The sequence below is a fragment of the Rhamphochromis sp. 'chilingali' genome (genome assembly GCF_963969265.1).
Source record: "Rhamphochromis sp. 'chilingali' genome assembly, chromosome: 16".
NCBI classification, from domain to species: Eukaryota; Metazoa; Chordata; class Actinopteri; order Cichliformes; family Cichlidae; genus Rhamphochromis; species Rhamphochromis sp. 'chilingali'.
Genome location: NC_137943.1, coordinates 26407428 through 26427405, shown reverse-complemented (window position 1 = coordinate 26427405; position 19978 = coordinate 26407428). Strand labels below are relative to the sequence as shown.

General features: G+C 41.9%; 1 protein-coding gene across 4 annotated transcripts in view; it reads left to right on the top strand.

Moving 5' to 3' along the window:
• zfyve9a (zinc finger, FYVE domain containing 9a) overlaps window positions 1-19952 on the top strand; it is a 40047-nt gene extending 20095 nt beyond the window's left edge. For 2 of the 4 annotated variants that reach the window (XM_080907804.1, XM_080907802.1), the window contains exons 7-19: window positions 714-865; window positions 4018-4126; window positions 4527-4649; window positions 6652-6807; window positions 7868-8092; window positions 10453-10535; window positions 10716-10820; window positions 12891-13041; window positions 13204-13284; window positions 13438-13600; window positions 15543-15648; window positions 16115-16291; window positions 16510-19952. In XM_080907804.1, coding sequence (XP_080763930.1) covers window positions 714-865; window positions 4018-4126; window positions 4527-4649; window positions 6652-6807; window positions 7868-8092; window positions 10453-10535; window positions 10716-10820; window positions 12891-13041; window positions 13204-13284; window positions 13438-13600; window positions 15543-15648; window positions 16115-16291; window positions 16510-16671 — 1793 coding nt within the window. In that variant the 3' untranslated portion in view covers window positions 16672-19952. Of the gene's footprint in view, window positions 1-713; window positions 866-4017; window positions 4148-4526; window positions 4650-6651; window positions 6808-7867; window positions 8093-10452; window positions 10536-10715; window positions 10821-12890; window positions 13042-13203; window positions 13285-13437; window positions 13601-15542; window positions 15649-16114; window positions 16292-16509 lie in introns of all 4 variants that reach the window. The other 2 variants (XM_080907803.1, XM_080907801.1) reach the window with 1 other exon arrangement.
• The last annotated feature ends 26 nt before the right edge of the window (window positions 19953-19978 follow it).

The window sequence follows — 19978 nt, the reverse complement described above, 5'->3', positions numbered from 1 at the left end:
GTCCACTTAATTACATTTCTTTCTTAAAATAAATCGACTAGTAGGCAAACAATTTATTTATATAGCACTTTTCAAAGACAAGAGCAACTGTTTTGTGGAAAATAATCACACAAAAATTAAAAAGAATGTCCAGAGAATATACATTTAAATGAAGAAGACAGAAGATTATTACATTGCAAAATAATTGATCAATAATACAATAATACGTGTCTGTCTACTTTCAACAGCATACTGAAAAATTATGTATTTTAATATGCTCTAAAATCCTCTAACTTCACGTTGAAGCACCACAGATTTCCTGCTGCGAGGAAGGTGAAATCCAAGGTCACAGGAGAGGTCAAAAGCTCAAATGGAGATGACATAAGATTCAAAATTGGACAGTTGAATTTCATGCTTGATAATAAAACTGGATGAACAGTTTAGGAAAATTGGCATCAACCTACTTCAGTTGGCTCATTTCTGCCAAAATTCAGGGGTCGAAGTGCCTTTATATTTATGTTATTCCAGGTTTCAGTTAAAAACTTTTTGTCGACCAATACCCTTAAGTGTCCTTTTCAGTTTTAGCCCCACAAAATCATTTGTGTGGCTTAATTTATTTTGAAAGAATTTTGGCTGTAGCCCAGTGTAATCATATTAAATTATTGTGATCTCAGCATTGACCAAAACAATTACGATTGATGCTTTTAATTTGACAGCGTGTCTTTGACATTCAGGGTCCGTCTCACGAGAGCAGAGGAGGGTGTGGTTCGCTGATGGAGTCCTACCCAATGGTGACACAGCAGAGTCACCCAAACTGCCGACCTCCAGCTCTGCTCCTTCGCAGTCACTCGCCATCAATAAATCCTCCACTTCTGAGTCCACTGAGGTAGGCTTGGCAGCCCCAACTAATACTATTAGGTTAGCTATGTATGGCCCTATTTGCTACTCTGCATTTTGCTGATGGGAGTCACAAAGAACTCTTTATGTGGTATTGTTGGTGGTATGCTGGCTCAGTCTCAGACTGTGATAAACAGCAGTAGGTCAAAGGAAACATTCCTTGTTGCATTATGAGAATTAGAAAATCCACTTGATTGAAATGCTTAAAGCTGGAATGTGCTTTACTCTGGTCACTCAGCTTGTTTCTAAGTGGATAACAGAACAGCAAGCCGTATCCGGTTGTTTCTGTGGTTTTGGTGTATCGAGCATCAGCTGTCAGGATGATTCATGGCCTCTGAAACAAAGTGACTCCCTGTGAATCCCAGAAAGCCTTATTATGCTTTGTAGACAGAACGTGAGCTTAAAACCAGACTTTAACATGTGAAAGTCAATGTGAGAATTCAAGTCTTGGTGAATTTGATGCCAGAAATTCTTCACCAGAGAAGACGAGCCCTTTAGTTTGACCGGAGCACACGAAAGGCATCTGCTGTGCATTCATGACTGTTTTCATGGTTTGCTTCTCAAATAAAAGCGACTAACCTAAAAAGGGCAGAGTGAGAGAGGCTTTGGTTCAGGCCAGAAGAAAAAGACCCTCAATCAGTTTTTAATTTTACTTATCACAGGGAAGAGTACGATGGAGCCAGTGAAACAAGTTAGACGATGTCCTCTGCCGCTGTGGAGGAGCTTTATCAAATCTGACAAAATGACTCAAGCTGCATAAGTAATCACATTTTGGTAGATTTATAACAGACCGGTCGCAAAGTCTTTGAAAGAAGGTCGAGAGCAATTAATATAAGATGCTATTAATTTGTATTGAGCTTGTTCAAGAAACTTAATGTCGAGATAGCTGTGGTCTCTAATGTCGACCCAATATTTGTCTTTAAATAAAATTTAAAGGAACTTTATTGTGTTAGTTTTCCAGTGTGACGATTTCATTTTTGGAATCTAGTAAAGTAGCTTTGCATGATTTATAGGTCATAATAATCCTTATCTTGTAGACTGTAAATAAACGATGAGTGTAGCCACCACCAGGAGTAATGCAAGAGGCCACCAGGATATCCGGTTGTTAAGTGATGACGCGACGAATCCTACTTCCGGGCCTAAAGTAGTCTGCGTTTAATATGGCTTTTGTGTTGTTAACATGTTTAATGTTATGTATTTTCTTCTATTTGATCTCAAAAAGCTCCTAAAACAGTCAGTGATCACTGTTGACCTCCCTCGGCTTTTATTACCGCTAATCATTTATTTAAGCTCAGTTTTTAAAACCTTAGGATGTAACTACAGCCCAGCCCATGCAGCAGTATATGAATGACTAACCTCGTATTGTGGATGGATTATCTCAGTTGTTCTCCTGGCTGAAGTTTGGTCCTTTTACAGCATCCTGCCATGCGATTACATTTGTTCCTGACCACCGAGAACACTCACGGTAACTTTTATCGAGTGGAAAAAAAGTTAGCTTGTTTATATTATGCTAACATAGCTGTGTCGCTAGCGGTCACGTAGCACATCATTATATACCAGCTAGCCCAACTTCAGTAACCCTACAAACGTCACTGCTGTTTAGTTTTCTGTCTTCATTTATGTTGGAAGTGATAACAGAGCTGTACGTTTTAATTTGTTTCCAAAACCCGCAGTCAGGACATGCTATATTGTATTTAGATAGAAACTAGTGAGCTGACTTCCTGCTAACTGCTAACTCCTTAAATGTCATAAATTCCGTTTTCATGGATGCCTGGATGTTAGACTCAATTGTTACACGTGGTAGAGCAGAACGCTGATCATTTTATTAAAGATGAAAGACTTTAGACAGTTTTTCAACTCTCAGTAATGCCATAGTGATCATTTGATATATGGACCTGCAGCGGAGTTTAGGTCCAGACACAGCTAGTGACGTCAGACTTTACGACCGGATAACATTAGTCTTTTGGCCACTGCTACATTATTTTTTTTTATGGACAGAAAATTTCCATATTTGGACAAGAAGGTGGAATGCTAAGTTATCAGCTAATGCTCACAATCACGGTTAGCAAGCTGCATTCATAAAGTATAGGGTTGCAATGTACAGGCACTGAGCAGTGCCAAGTAACAAACTAATAAAGTATTCCAACAGGAAGCCACAGGAATATTAGAATTCTCCAAAAGGCACCAGCAGCACAACTCTGGTCTAATTCAGTGGCACACACAGCGGTCAGCTGTAGCACCTGTCAGTCAAGGGAGCTACGGTTCCAACTTGAAGCCTTAGAAAAGTCAAACAAATAAGTAAAGTGGGGGGAAAAAAACACCATCACACACATACAATTGTAATGAAATGTCCATACCAAACAAAACATGTTTATTTATTTTTTGTTCCAGGCTGCAAACAGGTTTCTTCTGATTGGCTGCCCCTCAGTAAACAGACAGAGTGGTGTGTGGCTGGCTTCAGCTCACAGGGATTAATCATAATAGATGCCTTTTAAATCTCTCAGGCTAAATTGTTTTGGATCATTACTGAACAGTTCAATAAATGTAAAATCACATTGGCAAAAATATCCAAGGTAAAGTTTAAAGAGAAGTGAATGAGTTCATAAGCAGTCGCCCGTCTACACATCCAGCGGAGCAACAATTAGTATTTTTGTGGAGTTGTTTTCTGCCCACCTGATCAGCGTGGCTCTAATTTCTACTCCCTTACCCTCTAACCGGCTTTCAGCTGCTGAGTACTCCACTCTGCTTTTACAGCACAGTCACACTGCTGTGGAGTAACAGTCTTAGTGAACTAGATGGTGAAGTTATGAGATGCTGTCGAAGCTGTGTGACTCATGCTCTCCACCTGCTAATATTGATCATTGCAGCTTTAAGGATATAAGGGACCAAATGGCTGAAATGTCAGTTTTGTATTGTTTCAAGTATTTTTCTTCTTCTTGGATTATTTTAAAGAGCACTGCTGATATTTAAATCCAACGTGCTCTGTTATTAATATATAGTTACACTTAATGCTTGTTGAACCTGTTCTGCCAATCTCAGCCATAGTTCCTGAGTATTGTCTGTATTATTACATCTCACTGTGTGTTATAACCTTCAGTACATCTAACTCCACACCCCCCCACCTCTTCTCTCCACCCTCAGGCAGCCCATACCCCTGTTGCCCCGGTGGGCAGCCCCGTGGGCAGCTCTCTCAGCCTGATCCCGGAGGACGGGCTCCCTCCCATCCTCATCTCCACCGGAGTCAAAGGAGGTACGGGAGGCCACATCACAGGTGCTTGCCCTCATCCCCACCGTTCTGCTGCCTCCTCATTGCTCCGTCAGCTGCCGTTTTTGTGCTTTTCTTAAATGTTGTTTCTCTCGTGCTTATACCGTCACCGCTCATGTTTCGACCACTCATTGCTAAGAGGGGGCGGGAGGGTGGTTTTGAACACGGCAATGCTGTGGTTATAAGCGATTGCTTGGGAGAGTTTTTAGCTGCTTCCTAATTTGATTTTGTACTCATTTTACCATCTTCAACCCTCTCCTCCTCTCTCTTGACTCTCATTCTGACATCACCGTCTCTCATTCTTCGTTCCTCTCATTTATCTTAACTTTGCCTTGACTCCTCCCGCTACCTGTTTCTTCTTCTACTCCGCTCCAACCACCTGCAGATTACGCAGTGGAGGAGAGGCCGTCGGAGATCGTCCTCATGCAACAGTTGGAGGAGGGAGGCCCAGACCCACTGGTCTTCGTGCTCAACGCGAACCTGCTCGCCATGGTCAAGCTTGTCAACTGTGAGTTAAAGCACTGTTCTGGGGGGAGGATTTTTGGGGGTTTTTTAAAAGAAGAGGAGCAGCAGTGAGCGTAGAGTCAGACTTCTAAATTAATAATTTTTTGATGACAAAAGGGAAAAAGGCAAAATACATATTTGGACTATATACATTTTTTATGATGGCCGATTTTAGCTCTCTTTTTTTCTTTTCTTGTGAATTACTGAGTAGCCATGCTCAAACATGCTGTTAAGGTTCAAAAATTGAGAAAGGGTACAAGAGGTGATCGAAAAATAACCACACTGGTCCGGCCGGGTGAAGTCAAACGAAGATTTTAATTCACACGTGGGAAGATCACTGGAAACAGCAATTGATCTTCGACTTACTAAAGCACAAACAATTATTTTATAACATCAGGGTTTGTTTACTGACGCCCCTTCATGCGTCACCGATACATTTTATACATAGATCAGATGAACACCACAATGACTTTTCACCCAGAAAATCATCTTCTATTTTCATGGCTGGTACTTTCCGTTCTTGTCTTAAAGTGAATTGTTCCTCTTTCTTGTCGAGACATAACTAATCTCTCCTCTAAATAAGTCTAACTAATGTGTGTGTATGTGTTGACCTCACATGCTCTTTGTGTCACCTCTTAACTGTCTGTGTCTCGTCCTCAAATGCTCTTTCTCAATTCACCTGTTGCACTTCTGACCTTTCACTAGACCAGAGGCTCACTGAGACTATGTGTATGTCTTCTACTAAATAAATGTTTTAACCAAGAACCTCTACTAAAACCTTAATATAAAATGACCTGATATAAGTGTTTTGTAAGCATGTATTGCAATTCCTTCTATGTTCTAGTTTTCCCTCAGCATGTATCACCTGAACAGTCACGTCAGTGAAGCTTAAGACCTTTAAAGAACCTGAACATCAACTCAAATAAGCACAGATATGCAATGTGTATAAAATAGTTATAACTGCACCTGGAATACAAAATTAATATAATAACTTGTATGCATAAACATCTTAAGGCCATCTTAAAGCTATCTGTTACATTGTTAAAGCAATGATCATACTGCAGATTATATTATGCTGGTCAAATACTTTTTGTTCATCCCCACAATGCTCAAATGCCTGAGGAGTTAGGACGTAGAATATGTACTGCCTGGTTCACTTACTGTATCTGTTAAAGTAACAGCTTTTTGTCATTCACACACACAGCTCGGTTACACAGATGTTCATTATGCATTCATTCAGACATTCCTGAAAGAGCTGCCACGCTAATGCAGTGTGTGGCGTATAAGAAGAAATGCCACAATACTACTGAATAATACTCATAAATGTGTATCACAAATCATGATTTATAAATGTTGTCTCATACCGTTTGTCTCATACATCAATACTTTGCATTATGTATGACAGTTTTAAAAATCTGGATTGCAGAGTTTCTGGGTTAAGCCAATGAGGAGCGCCTTAATAATAATAATAATAATGGATTGCATTTATATAGTGCTTTTCCACTATTCAGTCACTCTTACATTCACACACTGGTGGAGGCAAGCTACAGTTGTAGCCACAGCTGCCCTGGGGCAGACTGACAGAAGCGAGGCTGCCATATCTCGTCATCGGACCCTCTGGCCAACACCAGTAGGCGGTAGGTGAAGTGTCTTGCCCAAGGACACAACTAAGACAGACAGAGCAGGGGATCGAACCGGTAACGTTCCGGTTACAAGATGAGCTTCCCAACCCCCTGAACCACATTCTCTAAAATGACCAGGAGGGGGCAACACCTGTGGTGGCCCCCTACTGACAGCTTTCAAGTTAGGGTTGTGTTGTTTGTAAAACGTGTTATGAATATGTTGTTCGGCCTGTATATGGTGGTTCTTCTGATTTTTATTTATTTATTTATTTTTATTTATTTATTTTAAATGGATTATTATTCATATAAAACATGTTAGATCACTTCCGTAAAGGGGCCTCTAATGTAACTGTGCCCTGACACGTTTTCCCTCTAACCCCACAGACGTAAACAGGAAGTGCTGGTACGTGACGACTAAAGGGATGCATGCCGTCGGCCAGGCCGAGGTCGTCATTCTCCTCCAGTGTCTGCCAGATGAGAAGACCATCCCCAAAGACATCTTTACCCACTTTGTGCAGCTCTACCAGGAGGCCCTCAGTGGTAAGAACAACATTGGCAGCTCCACCAGGATGCTCTCATTTCCACCTGCACCGTGGAGCCACTCATTAGCGGTTCTGTCTAGAGTCCACAGGTGGGGTGTCTCAGTTGGGGGCCTGCCCTGTTAAAAATGAGCAAACTCTAAATGTAGTGCACAAGAGGAAAATGTCTGAGCTCTACTTTTTGCTTCATAGAGACCACAGGTGCGCCCAGTCGAGCTCAATTTGGAATTTGGGTTACCGTCCAACACTGCTGTGTCTGGTTCATGAAAAATGGTCCAAACATTAGCGTCCTGCTGTCAGGTTGCGCCCCTCCAGGCGTGACTCCTCGCCACCGCTTTGCAGTTCGTTTTTTCTTTTCTTTTTTTAACCTCCGTATGCTGCAAAGCAAAAACTGCTAATATCAGCTGACTTTGACGGCTCGCTACCCTAAGGCTGTTTCCTTTTTTCATATTCACACTGGAGCAGTTTCAAGTTTGTGGATGGGAGCCATATTGTTTGTGTCTGTCTCGATTAGGTCGGCGTCCGTCAGGCCTCGAGAAGAAGTGCTGGCTTTAGCAAGTCCTAACTGCTGAGCTTTTTCCTGCCATTAGGATTATTATGTTATGTGCCATTTAAAGGCGTGGATCTATCCCACAGATAATTAGAGACATGAACCCTTTTATGGGTAAAATTAAGTTGTAGAGTGAGCAGGCGAGCCTTTGGTGTAGAACTTAATGCAGACTAAACAAGGCTGCTTAGCCACACTGAGTAATCCCTGAGCCTTTCATATCTGTCTCCTCTTCTCAGGACCAAAGCTCTTCCCTTCTTAGCTTCTCATTTGTGCTCATTTTCTTACTTTATTTTTTTCTTCCTCTTCATCTTTTTCAATTTCCTGCTTTTTGCATTCCCTGCTTTTTATTACATTGCTCCCAAATGCCTCTTGCATTACTCCTCTATTTTCTCTTTCCTCCCTGCTGTGCTTTTCCTCTCTAATTCAATCAACCCCTCCTCTTCCACCTCCTTCCATCTCTTATATCACTAACCACTCTCATTCCCCTTATTTTTCTTCTGCTTCTTTTAAGGTAACGTGCTGAGCCACCTGAGTCACTCATTCTTCACGCAGAGCTTCCTGGGCAGCAAGGAGCATGGCGGCTTCCTTTACATCAGCCCTTCCTTCCAGTCGTTGCAGGACCTGCTCCTGCCCAACCCGCCCTACCTCTTCGGGATCCTCATCCAGAAATGGGAGACGCCCTGGGCCAAGGTCTTCCCCATCCGCCTCATGCTGCGGCTGGGAGCAGAGTACCGATGTGAGTTGAGAAGAATACGAGGCTCCGTACTGTGCCGTCACGGTGATTAAGAAGTAATAATGATGTGATTATGTTGCTTTAATGGCACTCAGACATGTTGCTAAAGAGCTGAAGTTCCCATTTAGTTTGATATGCAAAGAAAATGAAGCTGAGCAGTTTAAAAGCACAGACAAAACAATCCCAGATGTTGGATGTGATTTACAAATCTGCCCTTACACTTTGTGCACATTTGTTTTACCACAAAACCTGTTCGTCACTATTTTTACCAGATTTTTTTTTTTTTTACGGTGTGGACAGACTTCCTCAGATGATTCATATGCACATATGATAAAGGTGCGGGCGTCTTCGGTGTCTGACGTGAAAGAACGGTGGACATATCTATGGCTTTTCCTCCAAACACTGGTCCTGTGTGGCACAGTGAGTGAGGCTCAAAGTGTAGCCAGAAACTAAGGAGGGCTGTGTCACAATATGACCCCTGCTGCCACATCTGGTCACTAACCAACCAAATACCTTGACAATTAATGCAAAAACAAACTGAATATATTGAAGCAAAAGATTCAAAACAAAAAGTTTGTTAGAAGAAGAAAATTGGGCTGTTTCGGCAGCAGGAGCTTGTTTGTAAGGATGCGTTCTCCAGCTGTTGTCTTGAACCATCCCAGGAGAATAATGGCAGCCGCACTTCAACTCAGCAGGTATCATCAACGTGCAGTCAACACACATCAAACTTTTTACCGAACTTTATTAGATCCAAGTCACACAGGCTAATGTGCTGTGAACTTATAAATCTCTTAAAATCACTGAGGTGACTTAAATGCTTTTTTGTTAACTAAAGGCAAATAAAACACTATTGTTTTAATTTTCCAAGGCATAACATTTTTTTCTTGACTTCTCTCAAACATCTTCACTAGTTTCTTAATAATACACCTGTTTCCCTATTGGAGTTTCTCAATCGGCGTTATCCACACATACAACACCCGGTTGCCAGGGAAAAGTGAATTGCTCATATTACTTCCTGTTTAACAAACATTTCTGCACATTTTGTCATTTTGTAGTGTTGCTGGGTACATCACTTCAGTTATGTTTGTTTCTTTTGCTGTACTTCACAACCACAGTCACCTCAAGGTGCTTTATGTAATAAGGTAATATTAGAGAGAAAGATGATCCCTGTAAGAGCAGAACTTGGCTATGGTGGGAAGGAAGGAGTCTGTTTTAGGAGGTAGAGGCTTCAGAAATTTGAATTGTGGACTGAAGTGAAGTGGAGACGCAGCACATGTTTGTAGGATTGAGTTAAAATGAGCTGAGGTTACTCCAAAAAACGTTGCTCCTATTTCAAGCTTAGACAGCACTGAGGTCCCTGGGAACGTTAAGTGTGTGAGTATCCTGTAATGGTCTGTTGGGTCTTTATGGTAAAATATTAAGATCTAGAGAACTTAGTATGTCAGCTGACTTCATATCATGGCTTCCCACATGAAGGAGGGATTTAACGGCGACGCTGCTTTCACCAAATCTTCTTCTCTCACAGCCAGACCTGCCAGTGCCGAGCACCGCCCGCTCGGCTCTGTGAAGCGCCTTGTCTGCATCCAGCGAACACGGATAGAATACATTAACAAAGCCGCACACAGTCGAAGCTCTTAAACACAAAACAGTTGCGCAGCCATGAAATCAGCCCACCACACAAACGGCGCTCTTCTCCACGCTCTCACCTCTTACCTCCGGCGCTGACCAGCAGAAGGCCGAGAGACTCGTCAGCACGAAGTGCAGATTGAGGCTGAGCTTTATTTCTTTCTTTGCTAATGAGAGTTTATACTGAGATCTCTTTTTCCCCAGCTGTTTGCAGTGATAAGGCTAAAAATAGTCATCTAAGAAGCTTTAGTTGCTGAAGGAAAAAAGCAGCTGCTGTATTTTTTATTTATTTATTTTTTCACTTGTGGATTAGGAGTTCACTGTGTGTGATGCGTGGGGTCTCTTGTTCTGCTCATTTGCATTTATGGATGAAGAGGAGGAAAAAAAGAAGTTGTGTAACATTGAAATACCTGGAAAAAACCTACAGACCACAAAGCCCCGGAGCACTAATGAAATAAAGAAGCCGCTATTTTCTGCTGCTTGCTAATTCATAAGGAGTCGTCACAGCAGGGGAGCCACGTGTTTGATTTGGCAGCTTTTTGCACAAGATTTCTGACACAACTCCAGAGGGATTTCTGTCTTCTGTCTCCTCTGAGTTCTTTCACTTTTTAGGGGATTGTGTAATGAAATCAGCTGTGAAATTGTTTTGAAAATAGCAAAAAATATAAATCCATGAAACCAAATTTGTGGAAGAGGAAGATTCTCCTGTAATCACCAGTAATCATTGTGTTCTGCAGTTTATCCGTGCCCGCTGTTCAGCGTTCGCTTCAGAAAACCGCTCTTTGGAGAGACCGGTCACACCATCATGAACCTGCTGGCGGTAAGTGCTTTGTTTTTCTCTTCCTGAGCTCACTTTTTAATTATTTTAAAGGTTAAAGAGCCCCCCGCTATATGCTGGGTATGTAAACAGGAATGTAACCATTCAAGTGATTTGTTTGTTATGATGTTCATTTCAGTTCATTTATGTTTTGTTTTTTTTTTTTCTTTTTCACTGTCCCAGGACTTCCGTAACTACCAGTACACGCTGCCGGTGGTCAAAGGTCTGGTTGTGGACATGGAGGTGAGGAAGACGAGCATCAAGATCCCCAGCAATCGCTACAATGAGGTGAGCGCCCATCCAGTTGTATTTATTTTCACACAATAATGATAGAGAAAATGATAAAGATTTCCACTTCATAGTGCTGCTTTTTCACTCATTCTACACACTTCAATCATGCAATGCAACCACAATGCTCTTCTTCACCAAATCTCTGTCTGTCCCTTACATGGTGCATGCATACATTTAAAAACCATCACCGTTAACAGCAGGCTGGTGAGATGCATTAGCTAACTTCACAGTTAGAATACACTGAGGAATATGGAAGCCTGTTTCTGCCAGCAGAAAAAGAAATGCAATTCATAAGCTAAAATTCCAGGTTATTATCTCAAAATTTTACATTACTACCTCAAATCTCTGAAAAAAGCTAAAAAGTTAAGAAAATAACGTGAAATTTTGACCTGCTATTTATTTATTTATTTATTTACTGGCAGAAACAAACTTTCATAGAGAGAAACCCTAAAGGTGATAAACGAGAAAAAGGTTCCTCTGGCCATCCAGCGTGTTAGTCTCTGCATGTGAGAAGATTAATGGTGTAAAAATTAAATCTATACATTTAAAGTTAATGACCTGAAACCTTTGCTGTGTTTCAGCAGTGCTTCAAACTCAGGAACAGGGGACGTTGTTTGGGTATTTTTCTTACTTGGGATACTTTCTTCTTAATAATATAAACGTTTTAACGCTATTCATTTAGAACTGAGCGAATCACAAGCCTGGTGTTTAATTACATTGAAAGTCACATTTCAAAGGTCTCATACCTGTAGTCGCCTTGGTCATAATTCTTTGGTCCACCTACGATTGATGTTTGATTTACCACAGCTAGAAATCAACATTATATTCAGGACATGTCCTGAGATTTTATTGGAAACATTCACTGCCTCTAAGTTGCATAAACTTTGGTTGCGTAGTTTTTGTGTAATCTCTGACAGTCAGTCAGATGGACTCACAGCTGCCTGTATACATTTGTTATATGGAGTCTTTAGTTTCAGTCTTTCTCAGTGTGGTCACATTTCTTTAATCAGCATGAAAGATTTAGTGCACGTGTTTTTATTTAAAACTGGGATTTGTTCACCTGTTCTGAACTCGCTATATCCTGATAAACACCATCCAAATTATAATGAATAAAAAGACTAAAGTTGGTGGTGAAAGTAATACAATCCAAACTTAAACAAGCAAAACCTACTTAGGAAGCTGAATGAAATTAAAATAAACAGAAATTAAATAAGAATTACAAAATGAAATAAAATTACAGAAATTATAAAAGAATGTTATAACTCTGGCTTGCACCCCACCTCTGTGATGGATCTCTGTTTTTTGAGTGTTTGTCTTTATAAAATGAATAGAAAGTAAAATCCTCGCATTAAACATTAAAAACAAATTCCAGAAAATGAAGGAAAGCAGATTTTCCTCTTATATAATTCATATTTAAGCATTATTTTCAGGATCAGGCATCGTTTTTCAATCTTCCAACATGCAGACTCCCTCCATCAGACTAATAACATCAGTGAATGAGGCTGACTGTGTGTAGGTGCTGCGTGACAAACTCTCTGGAGTCCCTGCAGCTGAACATGAGGTGTGGGCTGCCCACGTGTTATAACGCTGCTGCCTCGAGGGTGTGAATGAACGGCGTACCAGAAGAAGTGATACGCGTTTGGGTGAGAAATAAATCCGCGGCGGAGAGTGCGGTGCCGGTTGTAGCGTTTGGCTGTCGATGCGGTAACAGATGGGAACCCAGTAATGTGGAGCGGGCACTATTGCTCAACAGCTTGCAGTCGAGCTTTTTTAGCGCAGCGAGTGGTTAAAACCCTCCAGATTTTCAGTTTTATTTCTACATTTTCAAAGGATGGCTTCAAAGAGAGGCAGAGGCAGGAGAGTTAGCAGAATTAATATGGGAGATCTTTCGGCTGTTGATATCCACCCGTGACGTGTCCTTTTCCCACAGTCTGTCAGCGCCGTCCCGTTTAAACTGAGGACTTTACCCACAAGCCCACTGCAATTAGGCTTAACCAGGCAGCCTCTCTGCTCCACGCACGCACAAAGGGCTACTTAATTAGTCATGCATATTATTTGTCCTTGCAGCTGATGAAGGCCATGAACAAGTCCAACGAACACGTGCTGGCCATGGGGGCGTGTTTCAACGACCGGGCCGACTCCCACTTGGTGTGCGTCCAGAACGATGACGGGAACTATCAGACGCAGGCCATCAGCATCCATCACCAGCCGCGCAAAGGTGCCGACTCAGAAACCGGCTCGACCGTCACACTTGAAACCTCCTTTATCTGCGGCTCGTCTGGAAGGCTGCGATGCCTGAATATCCTCCCCCTGACTGTTTGTCTCATCTGTTTGCCTGAAAGTAGCTCAGCCTCTTACTTTATCTCTTTGTTTGTTTCAGTTACTGGAGCCTGCTTCTTTGTGTTCAGTGGTGCTTTGAAAGCCTCGTCTGGCTTCTTAGCCAAGACCAGCATCGTGGAAGGTGAGAACAGCGTCAGCAAAGCTACACGTTGGCTGCAGAAATGTTGAAATTAGTCAAAAGAATTGTCACTAAAGTTAAAATAAATAAATAAAGTAAATAATCATGATCCTCAGTACTGAGTAAAGCAACTGAGCAGCTTTTTTCCTCCTATAGATGGCGTCATGATTCAGATCACAGCTGAGACGATGGACTCTCTACGTCAAGCCCTGAGGGACATGAAAGATTTCACCATCACGTGCGGTAAAGCTGACCAGGAGGAGAACCAGGAGGTCGTCCACATCCAGTGGACGGAGGATGATCACAATTTCAACAAAGGGTGAGATGGGGTGGAGGGGGGAGGGAAGTCAGGAGGGGAAGGGGAGCTGGAAGAGATGCATTTATGTCACGGACAATTGAACTGATAGCTTCCTGGGCGCTGCATTTACTACTTTGCTATAAAAAGTCATTATGCACGCCGGGGGAAGCCCTGTGAGGGAGAATCTTAGCAGGGTGGAATGATGCAGTCTGACACGGCTGTGAGATCCGGACCGCTGCAATCAATTTTAGAGCAGGATGATAAAATCTGCTCATTTAAAAGCGACTCTTCACTGTTCAGTCTAATTCAGGCCTGTCACCAGATACGATATGACTTCATTAAGAGGATATTTTCACTGCACAGAAGCTGTTTTAACCCTCAGCCACTGTCACACAATCTGAGTTGGTCTACAGTGTATATTGCGCTCTTTTCTTTCATTTTTATTCATAAAATAGAACAGCCACCAGAAGCCTATTGCTGCATAATTAAGGAATAGTTCAGGGTCACCTGATCCAGCATTGATCCAGTGACTGAAACGAGCTGTTTTAGCTTATCTCCCTCTAAGACAGCTTTTTTTTTTTTTCTGATTGGCTGCCCCTCACAAACAGATGATCTGAGCAGCAGGTGGGCTGTATGGCTAAGATGACCATTTAACTACACATTCGTTCGACACTTAATTTTATACAGTTAAAGCCTTTCACTCAGGGCCGTTTACAGTTAACAGATAACCTAACATGTGTTTCTTTGGACTGTGAGAGGAAGCTGGAATAGGGCTGTTCGATATAACAATATATATCGGATGACGATATAAAAACGTCTATCGTTTCATTTTAAGCTATCGTTTGTTTCGTGGTGTCGCAAAATAAACTGTTTACGGCAATATTTTTTTCATCGTTTTGATGGTCACTGTAGTGGCTATATTAATTTCTTAAAGTTCTCTCTTTCTCTTATATTTAATGTAACCACACTACAGACAGACAAGCGCCTGTTTTTATGCGTTGTCCTTAGCAACAACAACGGTAACAGCATCGCGTGTCCGCTTGTTTATGTTCCACACAAACCTTTCACAATAAAGCTCAAGATCCTGTTGAGACTTTTCAAAATAAACTGAATCACGTGAAAGAGCAGATTATTTACGGATGAGAAGTAAAAAAAGAGCTGTTAGGTGCTAAAAAATAAACCTTAGACTCAAACATTAGAACAGGCTTTTACCCGCAGCACACCGTGTAATAAATACTCACAAAGAAAACGGCGGCCGTTACAACTTATGTCTAAAAATGTATCGTTTCATACATCGGTTAAAACACTCGACTCCAGCTACATGACGCGCAGCTGGAAACACTTCCCGCAAGTCGAGCTGCCTGAGATTCACATAATTTACAGAAAATGTTACATTTTTGTGATTTATATCGTTATCGGGATGATAGAATTCTTATATCGGGATATGAGATTTTGGTCATATCGCACAGCCTAAGCTGGAATACCCAGAAGGAACCAGTGCAAACTCCACACAGAAGGAGCCCAACCAGGGTTCAAAGTTCAAGGCACCTCAGTACCAACTGAGGAAAAACGGCCTTAAATGGAGCGTTTAGAGCAGCATGACCTTTAAAGGCGTCCACACAGTGGAATAACTTAATGATGCAAGGCAGCGAGGTCTCATTTAACATTTGCCCAGGAACCGTTAAAAAACAAACTGGTGTTTGCTCACACAGAGAGCAAAAAACCCTGCAATTTTAAAAATCAAAAACAACCAGCAAAAAAAATGAGCTGGCTTCGGCCTCTGCTTGATGCTTTGATGTTGGTGCTTTTGCTGCTCCAGCCGAGCAACTGGCAGGTCAGCGCTTTGCTCAAGGGCAAAGGGCTCAGATGCTGCAGAAGCGGTTTATTTGGGTCTCCCACAAAGAATCAGCTTTTGCTTACTTGCGCGCTTCATTTGTAAGTTGTCTTTTGTGTGTTTGTTCAGCGTCATCAGCCCAATCGACGGGAAGTCCATGGAGTCCATACCCAGTGTCAAGATCTTCCACGGCTCCGAGTTCAGAGCAAACGGCAAAGTCATCCGCTGGACCGAGGTACAGTCTGCTCATTTTACCGAGCGCCAGTGAGGAAATCAGGCCACCACTGAAGCCTCTCAGGACAGACAGCTTAAACTGTTTTAACCTTCATCCCGCGAGGCTGCAGCTCCATTAACTCAGGCTAAAGTAAACTCTGATGACACACGCCAGCACGCCATGATAATTTCTCCTCATATACAGTAGGAAGATGAGAGGATTTAACATATTGTGTTAATACAAGTTCAAAGATTGTTTTATTTAGAGAAAAAGTTGAGTGCAGCTTTAAGACCCTGTTTTTGTGCTCAGGAGGTTGGAGAAAAAAAAAAAGAGGTCAGTTTATCTCAAAAAGTCTTAGTCACCTTCCTCTGCTGTTCTAACCCAATCTCCTCATTATCACATATTACAAACAACCCCAAAAAATATATGTATCTGTTTTCAAGTCTGCAGGTCTTATTATAAAGTTGTTTTTCTGTGCTGCTCTCAGGTGTTCTTCCTCCAGAGCGAAGACCAAACCAGTGTTCTGAGCGACCCGGCCGACCACAGCCGCCTCACGGAGAACGTGGCGAGAGCGTTCTGTATGGCTCTGTGTCCACACCTGAAGCTGCTGAAGGAGGATGGCATGGCCAAACTGGGACTGAGGGTCACTCTGGACTCTGACCAGGTAGGACTCTGAGAAGGTTTGTTTTATAGATGTAGACCCTGATGTGTAAACGGACCTTTGCATCAACAACGGAACGAATCCTTCCAAGGCTGAACCCTGCCACAGTCCACATTATTTTTCAAACTCTTCATAAATCTGCAGAAAACCATCAGAAATCTGCCCGATGTGCCAGTTTACACTAGATCTTTGGTATGACTTCACCCTTTCATTCTCCGCAGGTGGGTTATCTGGTCGGAAGCAACGGCCAGCCTCTCCTGCCTCAGTACCTGAGCGACCTGGACAGCGCTCTGATCCCCGTCATTCACGGCGGGGCGTGTCAACTGAGCGACGGCCCGGTGGTCATGGAGCTGATCTTCTACATCCTGGAGATCATCTCTTAGGAACTTCAGACATCCCACCAACCTGCACCCCTTCTCACCTCCAAACTTCTTCTTCTTCTTTTTTTCTGACATCATCTCCCTTCGGCCGTTTGCACTTCAAAAGAGCCCGAAAACTGTGCCGTGCCCGGCAGGGTAGCATTCCTCAAGCCAAACCTATGCATCCACCCACGGTCTGAGGAAGCTCTGAATAGGATCACCTGTCACCTCAGTCAGGATGTCTCCACAGATCACACTGTGTCCGTCCTGATACCCACACTTTTGCTGCCTCTGAGAAGCTGCCACGCAACGAGCGTCAGGCGGCCGATATTGTGCAGTTTGTCCTCAGATAGCGAACGCATCCAGGAAGGGATGAAGGCACTAAGTAAAATTTTCTTATCTCATTCGGAGTTTAAGTAAGAAGAGTGTTTATTACAATGAAAGGGTCACAGGGTGTTTAGCCTTGTTATAAATTAGTAAACCAGTGCCATTAGAATCGTGTCTGTGAACCTAAAAGCTGAGTGTGATGAATTGTGGGATTTATTAAGCCTCTCAACTTTTCTCTTAAATGCAGCTTCAGCTTCATGGTTTTAGACAAATGAGTGAATTATGAAATGAGTAAAACCAGGGTGTGTGTGTGAATAGGATGATGAATTATTCTGTCTATTATCAGAGGAGCTGTAGAATTAACAATCTGCAGAGCTGCAGAGTTTTTAAGGAGAAAGCACTCTCTCCTTTCTACCAGACACAAACCCGTAGTGATCAGTGACGTCTTTGTAATGGCAGCCGTCCTCACAGGTCAGGACACCCTGAGCTCTCGTGCATTTTGACAAAGAGGCAGATTATTCCCTAAAGGTCGCCTTAACACTGTGAGAGTAAAGCTGAAACGGCCATGGCTGCACAAATACAAACGAATCAACCAGAAGTAGTGACTAAATTACGAGCAGAACTGTGACAGATAGGACCTCTCCTGCAGTGACACACAGCCTTCAATCAATCAAATGCTATGAGAGAATGGAGGATAATACAGCCTTTAATACCAATTGAAAGAGCCACGAGTTTTGGTTAAACCTGCTGCAATTCTGCCCTTTGGTACATAAAGCAGCACTCCAGAGCTCAAAATATCAGTTGGGGCCAAATAGTTAATTTTGGTCTCTAAACACAAAAGAAATCAAATAAACTACAACAGCGGTTCCATCTTATAATCTAACCTGCAGATATGTTTTGACCCGTTAGACTTAACACTATTTTATTAAAATCTGCTAGTTATGAGCTGGTCATCATATGTGAATCACATTGCGATGCATGACATGACACTGGTGATTGAGCACAAAAAGTCACCAGGAAGGTGTTTGCTGAGGTCGCGAAGAATGGGCCAAGAGCCAAGCAAGTTTTTTTTTTTTTTATTTGTTACAGCCACAGGACTCGCCCCCTAGTGGCCATTACAAAAAATGCACCTGCACAGCGATGGAAACTACATTCATGGCTCCTGCTCGGATGCTCCTTAAGTGTGGGTATTGGGACTGACCTCCTGCTTCCTGATCGCACATCACTGTGGCAGCCGGAGGTCCTGAAGCATTGAATTCTGGGTAAAACCTGCCTCTGTGTAGCACGGATGCTGGTGCAAGGGAGAGTCATATCCGTTACTGAAAAGTTTGGACTATTTCTGTTTCAAAACAGTACTAATCATCGTGGAAGGAGGTGGTGATTACTTTCCCTTTTTTTTTTTTTTTCTTTTTTTTCTTTTTTTTTTGCACCGTGGTGCTCAGTGCCTGCAGTAGTGTTTCATCAAGGGAGAAAAGGAAAATGAAAACCATTTCAGATTCACTTAAGCTTTACTCATCAGTCACCAGATGCTTTACTTCACTCGTTGTACATACTTTTGTAGGCAGGACGATTTCTCCTTGATCACACCTGAAACATCTGTAGCCTCCAGAGATCCCAGTATTATCGTTCAGACAGCTGATTTAAATAAAGGTTCTGATGCTTTATCGATAATCAATCTGTACATAAATGTGCGAAGGGGGGGAGAGTCAGGTTTTAATCTCATCAGTCATTCAGTGTTGGTTCAGCAGAGGTCGAAAAAAATCTTCACCTCATTTTTGTCTTTTTAATCATAACGAGAATAACTGATAAATATAATATTATTATATATAAATAAACTGTATTAACTTGCAGATGCAGTGCACTGGATTTAAGCCATTTACAGGAGAGTTTAAAGTGAGCATCAGGGTGTCCTGGAAGTAAGAGGTCAGTATTTGTCGAGACTTAAATGACCCGAAGCTGAATGTATCTCATCTCAAGTTGTCTGCATCCTTCCAAACCTCGAAGTCAAGACTTCTCTAAACACCCTGAACCTCTGAGGTGTTTTCTAAAATCAGGCACGTTGGAGGTTCACCGCCTGATCTGGACTCTGCTCTCCTTCAACAACATGGACCTGGACAAGAAGTCTAAGAATGTATTCCTCATGTTTCTGTTTAAATCTGTAAAATGTGCTCTTGTTTCTGACGAGACTGATCACAAAAACGAAGAAAAAAAAAACAACCCACCCTGCTGTGTTTAAAAAGCTCTGTACAGTAACCATTCTGCATTATGCTAATTTCTCCATCGTTAATTGTGCTGATGTAAAACAATCTCGAGTGAGAATCAGACAATCAGAGGAAAATCTGCAGAAGAGCCGACGCTTGAAGTTTAAATCTGACCTGTAGCCGCTCTGCATTCATTTATTAATCAGAATCTTTTAGGAGCTACTGTAGCAAAGTAACGTTTAGTTTAAAAGGAAAAAAAAAGGTCAAAGTTCACCACTTCTGGGTTATTTTACTGTGATCATACCAGAAGCAGTGTGGGTCAATCACTGTGTTTCTTTAAAAAAATTAAATAAATTAGCATAATGAAAAGGGGGGCACGAGGATCTATTTTTCTGACTCGCTCTTTTGTTACTGTTTAATTCTTTTTTTCCTTTTTGCATTATCTGAAGTGTGCAATATGCCCGAAATCCAAAAAAAGAAGAAAAAAAGGTGCAATTTGTTTGAAAAAGTAGCATTTGTTTTGTATTCAGTTGTAAGATGTTACTGTTTAAACCTATAACACTGCATGCAAACAGAAATGAGCCGGAAAAGGCGACTGGAGCGAGTCAACTTTGCATTTCAACAGTCAGAAAATTCTCCACAAAAATATGAACTTGTTCAGTTCTTTATTATTATTTTTTAATAAATCAGTTTGAAAAGCCAAAAAGCCTGTTCATCTTTCCCCCTCCTTTGTCAAAAATACTGTAGTATATGTAAAATAAAAACTTATAGAAAATTGAGACGAGTATTTGTTATTTACTTTT